This window comes from Bos mutus, chromosome 3, assembly GCF_027580195.1.
Source record: "Bos mutus isolate GX-2022 chromosome 3, NWIPB_WYAK_1.1, whole genome shotgun sequence".
In the NCBI taxonomy this organism is placed as follows: domain Eukaryota; kingdom Metazoa; phylum Chordata; class Mammalia; order Artiodactyla; family Bovidae; genus Bos; species Bos mutus.
In genome coordinates, this window is record NC_091619.1 from 55,837,394 (window position 1) to 55,853,915 (window position 16,522).

The window sequence follows — 16,522 nt, forward strand, 5'->3', positions numbered from 1 at the left end:
TTCTTCCTGTTCTCTCCACCCCTCTTGTCTGTGACTTTTTATCCTTAACAATTCTCTGCAAGCATGCCTCATTTTATTACACTTGGCTTTATCACATTTCTCGATATTGTGTATTTTACAAGGTGGACATTTGTGGCAGCCTTATTTTGATCATGTCTGTCCAGTGCTGTTTTTCCAGCAGCATTTGTTCGCTTTATACCTCTGTGTCACTTCTGGGTAATTCTTGCATATTTCAAACTTTTTCATTTTTATATTTATTATTATGATCTGTGATCAGTGTTTCTGGTACTGTTGCAAAAAGATTCCAACTTGCTGAAGGCTCAGATGGTGGTTAGCACTTTTAGCAATAAAGTAGTATTTAATTAAAGTATGTACATTATTTTTTAGACATAATGCTGTTGCATACTAAATAGACTACAGTATAGTATAACCATAAATTATTATACACTGGGAAACTAAGCAATTTGTGTAACTCACTTTATTCCAATATTGACTTTATTGTGGTAGTTTGTAACAGAGCCTGCAATATCTCTGAGATATTTCTATATGCTCTCTTTAGTCATCTACTCAAAACATTAGCTAAACATTCACGGTGAGATGAGAATGGTTAAAACTAGAATAATAATTAGAGTTCACATCAGGTACCAACTCTGGTCGCTACCTAGAGACTGTTCTCCACTCAGTTTTCTGTTGGGGAAATAATCCTGCCATGCTTAGTGCAGCTTTCCAAGGGCAACGAGGTGGTGTGGAGGACCCGGTGGCTAGAAGGCACCGCGGAAGGCAGACGCGGAAGATGGTAGACTTCGAAGTCAGTCTGATTGTGCTCAAATTCATTTCTACCTTTTATCAACTGTGTGTTTTTGACCAAGTTACTTAATCTCTCTGGACCTCATATTCTTCATCTATGAGATGAGTATTGACTTTAATATAAACTTAAAGCTATAAGATACTTTCTTTTTTCTGTTTCTGGATAACATACAAATGAAATAAGGTTAATGAAATAGTAAAGGAACCCAAAGACTTCATTTCCAGTAAAACTGGGTACTGATATAATCTTTAAACTCCCCAGTTCTGCTGAGAAAAGCAGATGCTCTGTGGAGGGAAGTCAATAGAAAGATTTCAGAAAGCAACAGCAAAAGCCAACTTCCAGAAAGTGAGGAGCACACCCTGAAGTACTTAACCTTTGAAAGTGAAAGTGTTAGTTGCTCATTCATGTCCAACTCTTTGCAACCCCATGGACTGTAGCCCGCCACGCTCCTCTGTCCATGGAGTTCTCCAGGCAAGAATACTGGAGTGAGTAGCCATTCTTCTCTCCAGGGATCTTCCTAACCCAGGCATCAAACCTGGGTCTCCTGCATTGCAGGCAGATTCTTTACCTTCTGAGTCGCCAAGGAAGCCCCATTGTATCTAACAAGTGCCACAGGATCTGGGGAGAACCAAAGCTACCCAGAGGGAAGTACAAGAAAGAAGCACAGGTAATAGCTAATGGCTCAGCGGGGACAGATCTCAAAAAAATGTAAAAAATCTACTTCCTAACGTGAAGGATTCATTCTGAAGTGTATGCCAGTGGGAATGATTATAGGGAAGGAGAGAGGAGTTGTGCACAGAGCTGGGTGTAGTCCTCCTGGACTAGCTTTGGTTCAGAGAAAGTGGGGCTGTATCAAGGAGCCATTTGAGAAGGAAACTCCAGTAATGCTGAAACAAAACCTCTGCTTTTGAGATTTGGCAGGAATGTCTCTCCATTTTCTCCCAGCATCCTTCTAAAAATTGCTTGGAGGTGAGACCATAAGAAACTAAAATAGAAAAACACAACAAGCTAAAATGTAGGGGAAAACAGCAAAAATGAGAACATGCACACAGAAAAACAATCCCTTCTATGTGAGGAAGATCATAAAGCAGAAATAGAAGAGCTCAGGAAAAGGAAGAGACTAAGATATTAAAAGGATATGAACTGTAAGCTTGTAGAACTCAAAGGAAGTAGTAAGGGAAAAAACCCTTTTACAAATCAAAATGAAATTGGAACACAAAGAGATTAGACATTATAGGAAGGACAAGATATGAGAAAATCAAACAAATGGAACTGAAGATAACATTTACAGAGAAATGACATAGAGGACAGCAATGGAGATTCAGCATGTTTATAATAGGAATTTTTGAAGGAGAAAATCGAAACTATAAAATACAACAAACACTCAAGAGAGTTTAAGCTTCACGAGAACTTAGCAGTTAACAAAAAAAAAAGAAAAAAGAAAACAGGGAAAAGAATCTCTACAACAAATGGGCATACTATGTGCCAGACAAAGTTATCCAGAATGATCAATATGAAGCCATATCCTAATAAAAAGTCACTGTACTTTGAAGATAAAGAACATAACACATCTTTGGAGTATGCTAGTTTAAAAAAAAAAAATGAATCACTTAGAAGGAGAAAAATGTTAGCTGGCTTCAGATTTTTTGACCCTAACATCAACACCTAAGGCCGGTGGAAACATGATTGTAAGATATTCAAAGAAAGAAAATACCAACAAAGAATGTTACGTTCAGTGAGGCTTAAGGTCCAACATTACCAACCATTTAAAAAGTCAGGAAAGGTTCTCATGAACCCTTCTTAAGGAAACTAATAGAGCATAAACTTCAGCAAAGAGAAATGACTACAAAAGACTGGTTCTATTTAACAGAAGAAAATATAGGAATGAAACAATATGAATATCATATGAACTGGCAATATAGAACTGGTAAAACCACCAAAAAGGGGGGAAGAAAAAGAGGAAAAAAACCCAGGAAGTAGATTGAGTTTGCTGATTGGTTCATCAGAAGCTGAGAATTAAATATTATCTGAAGCAGATAGATTAAATAGAAAACACTGTAAGGATAGTACTTAATGAAAAGATAAATACTAGGAAAGATAATCCTATTGACTAATATTAGGTGGTAAAGGAAAAGGGGCCAAAAAGGAGAAAAAAGAAAAAACATTGTTCAGTAAAATTAATAGCTATGTCTAAAGTGGACTAGGGACACTGTATACACTTTTAACTTTAAAAGTAAACTTTAGAATAAAGAGAGAAACCTTTCTTATCTCAAAAGAATATGAAATAGCAAAGGGAACACATAGTGACTTTAAAAATTAAAATGGGAAAGCAAAATATGACAGATTAAGCAAACCATCACATCAACAAATGTGCTGCTGCTGCTGCTGCTGCTAAGTCGCTTCAGTCGTGTCCAACTCTGTGCGACCCCACAGACGGCAGCCCACCAGGCTCCCCTGTTCCTGGGATTCTCCAGGCAAGAACGCTGGAGTGGGTTGCCATTTCCTTCTCCAATGCAGGAAAGTGAAAAGTGAAAGTGAAGTTAATGAATGTAAATAGATTTAATTTTATATTCAAAGAAAAAATTTTCAGACACAAACAAATCAAACTCCTTCCACTTAAGACAGTACTTCAAAGTAGGTAAAAATAAAAGTATATGCAAAGGTTATCAGATAAAGCAAACAAAATGTGAGGGCAAAGGGGCTTCATACCAGATAAGGTAGAGATCATAAACAAAATAGACATAGACATACTCCTTATCGTTTGAAAAGGTGCAATACTCCGTAAATATATGAATATTATGACTACCTCTGCATAACAACCATAACATTAATATTCATAAAGTTAAGGCCACATGAGATAAAAAGCCAAAAAGATAAATAGTGATGAGACTTTGTTAATCTTTTACTCCATGATAGATTAATTGTATAAAAATGAGGGTATAAAGGATATAAAATAAACAATGAGGTTCAGCCAACTGGTTTTAAATTCTGTACCCTGAAAACCGTTACTGATCAAACACCAGAAAATTAACCATTTGTTAGGCTAAATTTCAAAAACAAAAAGTGCAACTTAGACACCATTTTCTAGTCACAATGCTCTTAGGTTTTACTAAGAAATCAGAAAATAAAACCTAACTGGAAAATTTTGCATTTCTTCTTAAATCATTTGGGTCAATGGGAAAAATACAAGTAAAAATTGCATACTTTCTAGAAAACTGCAAAAATGAAAAATCATCCAAAATAAAAATAATACATCAACAATCTATGGGATACAGCTAAAACAGTATTTAGAAAATGTACTGCTTAACTACTATGAATAAGTGCTCATCTCTAGAAACTAGAAAAAGAATCGAATCAAAAGAAAATAAGAAAAAATAATAAAGGTAGATGCAGAAAATGATACAGAAAGCAGACAGAAAATAATAGAAATGATAAACAAATACAAGGCTCTACTTTTGAAATAAGCAATAGTTACCCTTAAGAACAAATAGACCAAAATATTCAAAATTGGAAATTTTAAGAGAGAATCTGAGATAGGGAAACAAAAATAATTTCAAGGGAATATTATGTTTTCTGAGTAATACATTTGGAGCCTAAAAGGAAGTTATTTCCTAAAAATATAAATTTTAAAAATTGATTCAAGAGATAGTTGAAATTTTGCATAAATTAACTGACATAAAAGAAATTAGGGTGAATGAAGAGCTATCAATGAAAAGGCCAACATGATAACCTTGATTTACAACTGAGTGTTATAAGAAAAAAATTTTTAAGAAAAATTTTTAAAGAAAATTTAAAGGAATTTAAACTGTTCTAGACCATAAAAAAATAAAGTCCAACATTATAGTCGTATAAAGATAGTATAATAATGGAAAAACCACAGACTAGTCTTAATTAATGCAGTGTGTCTTAAAAGAATAAAATACAATGATCAAGTAGGTTTTATTTTAGGAATGCAAGGATGGTTCAAAAATTAAATTGTTTTGAGTAGTAAATGCTTAAAAACATTTGATTTTTACAAAGCCTAGCTATTTGTCATAAAAACTCAGAATTGAAGGAAATATTCATGTATATGTATATTAGAATTGAAGGAAGTATTTATATTATGTGTATATGAATATAAATATTGAAAAGATGTATACTGAAGTTTTAAAATAATACTTTCTCTAGTATTTCATTCTAATAGAATCAGAAATTTGAGGTAGTAGATAGCAGGAGTTAAATACAAAGATTGGTTTTCTCTGGGCAAGTAGCAGCCCTAGAATATCATACCACTTAATTCTGACTTTTCGTTTGTGTAAAAGTAGCTGATCTGGCATTATAGAATGATAACTTTCACACACTTTATTATTGTATATACTTCAAGCATTGTGATTTTCATATTAGCAGTGTTTCTTCCATAGTTTATTTCTTGAATTGAGAATACCCTTAGAGGCAGTTAGCATTGAGAATACCCAAAGTCACAGATAAGTGTATTTCAGAAGTGTAAATTTTTGTTGAAGATTGGGAATGATCTAGCTGGCAATTCATGTCTTATATTAAAGTAAATAGTCATATTATGGAATAAAATTAAAATCTTTTATGAATTATTTTAAAACAAGACATCAGCATTTTTTTTTACATGTTTTTATGGGGCCTCTTTAAAGTATTTCCCCAAATTCCTGGAGATGCATATAATTTATAACTGCTATTAGGAATATTTTGGTGGACATCTGCTACTATATTTGCAGTTTGTACTAAACATGAGTTATCAAATATCTACTAATCTTTTATGAAGGAAAACTAAGATGATGTGTAATCTTGCTGGCTAATCTTCAAAAATCTTTATTTTTCCTCACTTATAGTTATAAATAAATAGTTCTTTAATGTACAGTGATACAACTGGGAAATTTATCACCCAAAGATAACAAAGATCACATGACTATTTAAGCTGTTCTGTATCTTTGAGAAAATTTATTATTTTTTACAAATGGTATAGGTATATAATTTTGTTGGACTCTAGGGGTACATGTTGCACCTGATCAGATTTGGATGGGGCAAATTCATTCATTCAGAAATTATAGAAAAGTTTGAAGAGAGATACAATAGCTAATATAATAGGTATAATAGATATTCTAAGCAGACATAGAATCCATCTTCCAAGAGTTTATAATTGGGTAAGGGAGATAGGCAATATACTATCAATAATATTACAATGAAAACTAGAAAAATAATAATTATAAAATATATGTAAAACCTATATTTTAATAAAAATTATTAAGAAAGTCTATAAATTACAGAGAGGCCTGGCATGCTGCGATTCATGGGGTTGCAAGGAGTCGGACATGACTGAGCAACTCAACTGAACTGAACTTATAAATTATTTGGATTAAGAATTACTGTGGAGGACCAAGACAAAATAGAAGAGAGAGAAATATGTAAGGGAGAGAAAAATATACAGGGCCGAGCAATTTTAGGAATTTCAGTTGTCTTGTCCAGAAGTTTTCAGGGTACTGGGTACTTTATGTGTAGCACACACTTAAGGAATTAGGCATAGGGAGCGCTCTTATGTAACTTGCAAATTATTGGAAGGCTAAAGAGAAAACATCCTGAAAAATTATAGTTTAAATAGGTGTGTGAACTTAATTTATAAAACGGTTTCCAAAGTTAAAATTTCTCTTTGTAAGTATGTCTCCAGTTTCTCTTGATCAAAGAAGGCATAAAATTTTAAATTCTAAATTAAAGAAGTAAATGACCATCTGGGAATCTTTGAACATGTACATTCATTGGAGTAACAAATAAGTTTCCTAACTGGAGAATGAAAGAACATTTATTAAATTTTGGGCATAGGGATATTGGGGGGTGTGTGTTTCAGATGATAAAGAATAACATTTTACTCTCCCTTTCCATACCTCTCATTACCTAGACATCAGTTATTGATAGAGCATGTTTATTTTAGAGATTACTATTGATACCTACAAGGAAGATTTTCTTATACTCAAACATTTATATGAACACATGAATGCCTAAGAGTAAGATTCTTTCTCTCTTTCTCTCTCTTTTTAATTTCCAGGCATAGACATTCTTCATCAACTAGGCCTTGGAGGCAAAGATGTAAGACACTCTTCATCAGTGACCGCTGTACCACCATCATCTACACCACTACCTCAGGGGGTCCATGTAACAGAATCGGGTGTCATTTTAACAAACAATTCCTATATTGAATCACCTCTTGTGAAAATTTTACCAGTCAACTTAGAACAGCCATTTACAATATTAATTGGGTTGCAGTCATATAGAGTAAACAATGCATTTCTCTTCAGCATTAGAAGTAAAAATAGACTGCAATTAGGAGTACAGTTATTACCTAAAAAATTAGTGGTATACCTTGGAGGAAAGCAGTCTGTCTTTTTCAACTACAGCGTTCACGATGAGCGATGGCACTCATTTGCCATTGCTGTTACCAATCAAGATGTCTCAATGTTTGTTGAATGTGGAAAGAAATATTTTAGCAGAGAGACTCTTTCGGAAGTTCAGACCTTTGATTCTAACAGTGTGTTTACCTTGGGAAGTATGAATAATAATTCTGTCCATTTTGAAGGAGTAGTATGTCAGTTGGATATTATTCCTTCTGCAGAAGCATCTGCAAGCTATTGCAGATATGTGAAACAGCAGTGTCGCCCTGAGACAAGCCTTCCTCATACAACTATTGTATCAACTAAGATACCAGAAAACTCTCTCCTGCCCAAAAGATTGGGTGAAAAAGTACTGTCACAGGACACAGTTACTGAAAACAAAAGTGTTCTAGATTTCACAAATAATGATTCTGTGGCAGTGAATAAACAACAAGAACACCAGATATCAAGATCTCAGTTAACTTCTCTTCATTCACAGAATGTCTCTGCTATGGATCTTGTGAACCATGTGATTCAGACCAAAGAATTGATCACTGAGCAACTTATTCAGGCAAATTTAAGCCTGCCAATGTCCCATCGTAGCCTCAATGAGCCAAGGAAAAAAAACAAGGATAAATTTATTTCTCTTCTAAATGTGTCGGACAATATCACACAACATAATGATAAAATAACTGGTCTGTCACCACTTAAGAAGATATCATCTAGTCTTCCACATATAAAACAAGATACAATTAAGAATCTCAAGAAGGCTATCACAGCAAATCTGCACACTAATGAACTTATAGAACTGCAGCAGATTTTAAACACAACCTTATACAGAGTGACAGATGAGCCATCTGTGGATAATCACCTTGATCTAAGGAAGGAAGGTGAATTTGATCCTGATGCTACTTATCCCATCGAAAATAGCTATGAAACTGAGCTTTATGATTATTATTATTATTATGAGGATCTTAATACAGTGCTCGAAATGGAGAATCTAAGAGGGCCAAAAGGGGACACTGGACCTCCTGTAAGTTATTATTTTTAAAATATGTCTTAATGCACTAATTTACCATCCATTTCAGAAAGAATTCTCTGGGCTGAACAATATAGAACAGATCTGTCTTAGGTATGTAGCCTGGCTTACTGTGAATGCATTCATGGTTGCCATAATATATCCAACCAGAATGCTACTCTGGCTCAAATGTTGTACTTTTTAAAAACTATTGGCTGGCTCAGAAGGTTACTTAGTTCTGGTAAAGTGGTGAGTAAGCCATGTTTTTCTTGTTGAATTGAAATTCAATCAGGAATTGAGTTGCTAAATACAGATCAGCATTCTATTTTATTAAAAACCTGTAGACTTAATGCATAGTCATGTTAAGAGAGAATATTAAAGTTATAGTAGACTAAATAAAAATATTTTGAATACATTAAGTGTATTTTCAGCAAAGTAATATCATGAATTAAAATAATATTACCTTTTAGATAGAAATAATTTTATAGTGAGTCATTGGGGAAAAGCAAACCCTTATATTATAGAAATTAAAATATTTCACTTAGGATTATAAAGAGTAACGTATTTCATTATATCTTCCATGATATGGCCAATTTACATTTATAAGTTAATAGAAGTTCCATCTACCTCATGCAAAAATAGCCACTCAGCAGTCCATCAGTCCATTCAGTAGGAAAAAAGCCAAGTCACTTCCTTAATAATTCATTAACAAAGCTATGAGATAATAGATTGATTATTTTAGCTCTGAAATTCTTTTGTCACGTAGGTGCAATTACTGATGGATGATCTTTTAATCATTTAAGACTCATTTAAAGCTATTTAAAATTACATTAGAGACACGTTTTTACCATTCATATTTTGAATACCTTTAAATAATCAACTTATATATCTTTAGAAATCTTTTTTTTTTCATTTCAAGCAGAATAAAATATATCTTAAGATATTTCTTGATTTGATGGAAGTAAAATTTGAGACATTTGTTTAGTTCCAGAAACCATAGAACAAGAGATGATGCCACTTGCTTAGCTTGTGTTTACTTTTATTACTCAAAGTAACTTGATAGGTATTGAGCAATGCTTAGAGTGAATGTTTAAAGGATTTAATAAAATCAGAAGAATATATTATAGAGAAATAACTTTTCAGCTAGTAGTAAAATTGAGCCACTAGGCAGGTCATATTAAACAGTAAAGGAAGCTGTTTAGTTTTTTCAAAAAATGTCAGAGATGAGTATTAATCTCTGCTCTAAATCCAGAAACAGTTATTTTGGCAATGATTGGTAGGTGAAGCAATAATAGTCCACGGATACTTCCTTAGTCTCTCCTATGGGCAAAGCAGAAAAATTGTGTAAAACAGAATCACTGCTCAGAAGGAGCTTATGTTGTGGTAATAGTGATACAGAAGTACATCTGTAACCTTGTCTCATGGTCAAGTAAGATACATGACCCTGAGAGATGCAAACTAAACATGTGGAGTACACATTTTCAAAGGTAAGAAAAAAATTTTTGAGGAGAACTCTTTGAAAGATCACTTAAGGCTGAGCTGTTCAGGATAGGTTCTGGTAGGCAAACTTAGAACCTAGACCTCAAATAATGGATATGATTTTGATAGGTGAAAGAAACTGTTGTATCTTTTATGTAGGAAAAACAGCAAAATAGCTATAATTTATTGTGATTTTTTACCTGTGGCAGGAACTCTGCTATGCCCTTTATGTTTGTTATCTTAGAAAAACTTGGTAAGTTTGGTATTATTACCCTCATTTTTCAGGTGAAGAAACTGAAGCCCAGAGTAATTTGTTTGCTTGCTCATAACCACATGTCAATAAATGATAGACCCAGGATTTTGACCCTAGAGGTAGGTTTTCTGCCTCTAAAGGTCAAACTCTTTCACAATATGAAGCTGAATAATGATAGATAAATGTAAGGCCAGGGCAGACCTTATACAGGTTGTAGAGGTCTCAATTTTCAAATAATAGTTCTGACTTTATCATGTTCTCAGTGGGGAATTTTGTAGGTTTCTAAGTAAAGATATGATTAGGGAAGTCAGTCTGTGGCAGTGCCCAGAACAGACAGGAAATTCCTGTTATCTGGATCTTACAAAACTAGGACATTATCTAGGATAACAGCAGGGAAAATGCAAAGGAAAAGTAGCATTCAAGGGAGATCTTGAAGGAAGGTTTGGTAGAACTAGGAAATTAACTGGACTTAGGGACCAAATGAAAAGAAAGAGGATCAAGGTGGCTCTAAGGTTTTAAGCCTGTGGGTTGAGAGACTGGTGATACCAATATAAAAACCAGTAATTAAGACAGGAAGTTGATTTTAGGAGAAGAAACCGAGTTAAAACATTTAAGGTGCTGTTGGCAAATCAGTAAGCTGTTGAAAGATTTGAAGAAGGTGAAGTGAAAAGAGAAGTCAAAGTAGGGGGGTATAGATTATGGGAGTTTTCCCATCAGTATTATAGAGTCAAGAAATTTGCAAGGAAAGGACTTGGCATAGAGTTAAGAGCCAAATTGTAAGGAATGTTTGCTTTGTGGTTATAGAAGGAAAAAAAAAAAAAAAGAAATGTGACAGGATAGACAGATGGGACAGAACAATATAGTTAGTGTTAGTCACTCTGTCGTGTCTGACTCTTTGTAACCCCGTGGTAGCCTGCCAGGCTTCTCTGTCCATGGAATTATCCGGGCAAGAATACTGGCGTGAGGAGCCATTCTTTTGTCCAGGGGATCTTCCCGACCCAGGGTTGGGATCAAACCCAGGTCTCCTGCATTGCAGGCAGATTCTTTACTGTCTGAGCCACCAGGGAAGCCCATAATATAGTATCATAAAAGCCAAAAATGAGAGTTTTGAGAAGAAATTGATCAGCGGTGCTGAAAGCTAAAGACTGAGAAAAAGTAGAGGAAATCCTTTGGATCTTCTGGTGGGAAAGTTGTTATTGAACTTTGATAATGATTTCAGCATAGTGTAGAAGTCTAAAGGTAAATTTCAGAAAGTGTATGAGAGAGTAAATGGTGATGAAATGATGAACTTTATAGAGATTTTGCACTGCTTCTTGAAGTGGATTAAGCCTGAGGACAGCCTGATCTTTCCTACTTGTTGGTGCCTGTTTTTCATCTACATACCCTTGATGTTCTTTTGATATCTTTGAAGTTCATTTCAATAAAGCTATTAGGTTCTGTGTCAGTTTTTTCTGGTACTCTTTTGATCTGAAGTTTTTTGTTTTGTTTTACTTTCTAAAGAAACATCTCTCCTTAATTCTCAGGCATTTTTCTTATCCATTTTTCTATATTCTTCAGGCACACCAGTACACACATGTTAAAAGTCCTTTGTGATGATAGTATTTATTATCTTCTCTACAATGATGTCCATGTGTTTGCTTTTTTTCCATTTTATGTAAATTCAGTTAAACTACATCCATATTCCTTAACTGATTTTTTTCAATTGTGGTCAGCTATTATTGCTTCTGATGTGGATTTAGTCTATAATTCTTTCTTTTTTTGCTCTTTCAATCTTTAAGCTCTTTTGGCTCACATTTCATTACCTTGGTTGTTATTTTTGTCTTTTATGACTCTTCTTTGAGCTTTTTGTAGAGAAACAGCATCTTGAAATTCTTTGGATTTATAATGAACTATATGAACTTCTTTCTCTGCATGGAGCAATCCTTTTCTGGTAAAAAAAATTTTCATTTACTTTTAATTTATGTTTCTGTCCTCACACTTCCCCCCTCCCCTCAAAATGTATAGGTCTCTTGCTGGTTTCTTTCTGGTTATCGCTCATTTTTAAAATAAAAACGCCACTATTTGGGCCACTATGTGCTTTAGCATGGTACGGGGCTGCTGCCAAGTCGCTTCAGTCGTGTCCGACTCTGTGCGACCCCATGGACTGCAGCCTACCAGGCTTCTCCGTCCATGGGATTCTCCAGGCAAGAACACTGGAGTGGGTTGCCATTTCCTTCTCCAAAGCATGAAAGTGGAAAGTGAAAGTGAAGTCACTCAGTCGACTCTTAGCGACCCCATGGACTGCAGCCTACCAGGCTCCTCCATCCATGGGATTTTCCGGGCAACAGTACTGGAGTGGGGTGCCATTGCCTTCTCCTAGCATGGTATAGGGAGAGGCAAAAGGGAGTTAGGTGGAGTAGTACACAGCATCAAATTCAAGTTGCTGCCTTCAATGCCATCTTTTGATATGTATTGTGTCCTCTACCTAGAAATGTATCTCCTCTCGTTTTCATGTACATGAAGCCCTCTGTATCAGTCTAAGAAGTGATATAATGATTCATGCTCTTGTCTTTTACCTCCTCCCTCCACCAGAAGTTTCCTGAGGTTAGGAGATTTGTTGCAGATCATAAAAATGATGGGTTCTTTCAGCTCTGCCTTCCTTACTCTTGGGTTGTTTGAACTGGATCTTTGCAGGGTCATGAATTATATTCTCTGTGGCTTTACCATTCCCTTGAACTTAGCTATTGTCATTAAAGGATCGTTGGAATGAACTTTCTGGACTGATATACTGTTAGTTATCTGTAGCCTGTCCCAGGTTTGAGGTCTGAGGAGGGTTTTTTGTTTTCAGTCATCTTTCAGCATCTTTCCTTATTCCAAAATGTCTTACTATTTGACAGATAATTTTCATATTTTATGGTTTGTGGTTGTGGTCGTTTTCTTGTTTCATCAGAGAAGTTTTTTTCTTTTGGTATTTTTTGTTGTTTTCAGAGGGTTTTTGAGGGAAGGAGGGTAGCTTTAAAAATGTTCTCATTCTGCTATCTTTTATAGAAATTCACTAGTGACCCATTTTAGAATGTAAATTACATCATGTCATTTATCTGCTTAAAACTCTTCAGTGACAGGAGAGTGTAGCAGTTAGAATAAATTAAAACGTCTTTATCATGACCCATGCAGTCAAATGTCATCTGGCCCCTGTGTTCCTCGGCAACGTCATTTTGTTCCACTTTTGTTTACTTCCACTGTTGGCTTTCTTTTAGTTCCTTAATAAGATTGTATTTTTGTTTTATTTTACTCATGCTGTCATTCATTTTATTCCTATTTTCAAATTTTGTTTTCTCCTCTTTCCTCATTCCTCTTCATTTTTTAGGTCTAACTTAGAGCTTCCTCAGAGACGCATTCCCTCATAGCACAATATAAATTATGTGCACTGTGTTGATCTCTCTTGGTTGCTTGTTCTTTTCCTCATATCACTAAATAAAATGCATATTATGTGTTTATTTGTTAGTAGGTGTCTTTTTATCTCATTGTCAGCTCCAGGAGGCTTTGTTGCTTACTAATGTTTATTGAGTAAGTGAATGAATCAATGAGTGAGTGAACTATAAAAAGAAATTTAGATGCAAGACTTCCAAGATCCACCAGACACTACTCTCTTACAAGTATTGGATACATTTGCTTCAGTATATTACCTTAGTAATAATAATATTGTAACTAACACTGAGTACTACTTGTGCTCCATGCATACCTTTAAAAAATTGCTCTATAGTTTATGGTTAATTACTCTATATCAGACATAGTTACAAGTATTTTATATACAATAACTTTAATATCCACTGTAACATCATCAGTGTTATAAAGATGAGAAAACTAAGTCTTAGCAAGAGTAGCTGACTTGTCTAAGGTCATTCAGCAAGTAAATGATTGAAGCATGATTTGACTGTAGATTGGATGATTGCCAGGCTTCCCTGGTGGCTCAGACGGTCAAGCGTCTGCCTATAATGCTGGAGACCCGGCTTCAATCCCTGGGTCAGGAAGATCCTTGGAGAAGGAAATGGCAACCCACTCCAGTACTCTTGCCTGGAAAATCCCATGGATGGAGGAGCCTGGTAGGCTACAGTCTATGAGGTCGCAAAGAGTCGGACACAACTGAGCGACTTCACTTTCACTTTGGATGATTGCCATAGCATTGCTCTTTAACTAAATTATACTTTCTCTTAATAACTGATAATCTGAAAGTTAAAGTGACTTTTCTAGTACTTCACTTATAGAAAATAATTCATAAAAAGTCATATCATATAAAATTGCTTTCCTTCTCTGGTTTCTAGGAAATACCTGTTAATAACTTATTCTCAAAGATATGGAAATGAAAAATTGTGAAGACAAGTTAATACTTATTGCTAATTAATTCAAATATTTTAATCACAGCATAAATATGCTTTTTCCCCCACCTCCACTATCTAATATGAACTGTAATAATTTCTTTTTCAGTGTGAATGTAGTAGTGTTTCTTTTGTCACAAAGTAGCGTGATAGGGCAGTAAACCAAACTAGATATTTTAATTTTGCATTTAATTTTTTATCTTTAGAGTTTATTTTAGAGGACTTAAAATCATCAGCTGTTAAGTTCTGAGGACAAAAGTAGAACCAGAACTAGTTTTAAAAAAGTTTTTTTTTTTTTTTTAAATAAGTGAAAGTCAAGTTTTGATGGAAGCCAGTGATATAGTAGTAACTCTCAAAATATTTGAATAGTTCAGGATGGAGAATAGAAATATTACTTTTATGTGGTTGAAAGAGAAATATTACTTTTTTAATTTTAAGGAATACATGAAAGGTTTTTGTCAAGGGGTATAAAAAGGCAAAATAAAAAGGAAAATGGACAGTTTGAAATATACAAAGAACATTAGAAAACTGAAAAGTGACTGAAAAAAACTGAAAACAAGCATCAATAAAGGAGAACGTTTCAAAGAGAAAAATGTTACATGACAATGAAGATCAGTAGGTCATGCTATATGTTAATGGTAGGGCTAATATCTTAACCTTGACATGTTTAATATCAAAGTTCATAGTATTTTTACTGCAGTAATGAATGAATGTTTGTAAAACATTGTATATAAATGTAAAATATAGGTATATGTATGCTCTGAGACATCAAGAATAATACCATGGCAGCAGGGCGCTCAGTAACAATGAAATGAATAGGCAGATGAATGAATGAATATGTATTAATCATATCCCAAATGAATGTTTATTCCTCCACCAGTTGATTGTTAAAATAAGTTTTAAAAAAAGATAATATAAGGCATTAATATGTGGAAGCAAAGTAGTAGTTTCCTATTTCTTATTTGATATATTTCAAAAGTGACATTTAAAGAACTCAGAATACCTTAAAATTGATCTGTTTTTACTTTTTTACTGTTTTTACTTAAAATTGATTTTGTTTTTACAAAACCATTTAACTCTATTGACCTCTTGGTATGCTGCATTTTGTGTAGGGCAGATATATTACTGAATATACTAGCTCAACTGGTAAAGAATCTGTCTATAATGCAGGAGACCTAGGTTCAATCCCTGGGTTGGGAAGATCCCTGGAGAAGGGAATGGCTACCACTCTAGTATGCTGACCTGGAGAATTCCATGGACTGTGTATAGTCCATGGGTTCGGAAAGAGTTGGACACACTGAGCAACTCACATACTAGAAGGATCTCATTGTAACAGTTAACACATTACACAGATCTTTGGTATAAGTCTTCTAAAAAAACATAAAATGGTCAGTGCTTTATTTTTTCAAGGCAAGTCTTCATTTGAAATGTGTTTGGAAAAAACCCCAAAAAACCTGTAGTTGTTGATCTCCAAACCCTAAATTGAATTCCTCTTTCAGTAGTAAAAGTAAATTTAGGTAAAAAACTACCCACAAAACTACTAGTTATGGTCCCTGTAAAAACCAGATACAGTGGCCATAACCATAAGTCATAGACTTCCTGCTGCCATATCTGACCAGATTAAAGAGGACATTTGAGTTTCAACTCTCACTCCTGCTGATTAAGGTGAGGGGTTTCATGTTATTTTAAAACCATCATCAGCTAGTAACTGGGGACCAAAAAAGAGCCCTGGAGTGAAATCTTCCCAAGACTTGTGAGAAAGGATGTGTCTGTTCTCTTGTCTAATGTCTCAGCATTTGTTTTCCAAGGGTCCCCCTGGCCCAGCAGGCATCCCAGGTCCATCAGGAAAGAGAGGCCCGCGGGTAAGTGGATGGGTTCCATTTCTCCCTTGCTGTTACAGTTGGTAGCTTTCCAGTATGCTTTTCCTACTGTTGTACAGTCTGTACTTCCTCTGGAAATCCGCCTGGATTGTCAAACTTAGCCTGGCCTTTGCCAATTCAAGAGAAGCTTGGGAACATGTGCCACTTATTTATTTGAGTGTAAACACCCAGCCAAAGCATTCTCTGTGAACATGCCCAAAAAGATAATCAAATTTGTAGATTAGTGATTGTTTTGGTGCTACTTGTAGCATTCTTCTTAGTTATAAAGTGATCTCATCTGTACTTGATAGTCCAAGGTGGGGATCATTTACTTTGGGAAATGAAGAAGAGTGGGCAGCCTTAAAATAGTGCATTCCTG

The 16,522-nt window shown here is 34.7% G+C and overlaps 1 protein-coding gene across 5 annotated transcripts in view; it reads left to right on the plus strand.

Moving 5' to 3' along the window:
* COL24A1 (collagen type XXIV alpha 1 chain) overlaps positions 1-16,522 on the plus strand; it is a 400,744-nt gene that overhangs the window by 30,700 nt on the left and 353,522 nt on the right. For all 5 annotated transcript variants that reach the window (XM_070367752.1, XM_005888435.2, XM_070367754.1 and 2 more), the window contains exons 4-5: positions 6,858-8,212; positions 16,093-16,146. In XM_070367752.1, the coding sequence (XP_070223853.1) occupies positions 6,858-8,212; positions 16,093-16,146 (1,409 nt within the window). The remainder of the gene's footprint in view (positions 1-6,857; positions 8,213-16,092; positions 16,147-16,522) is intronic.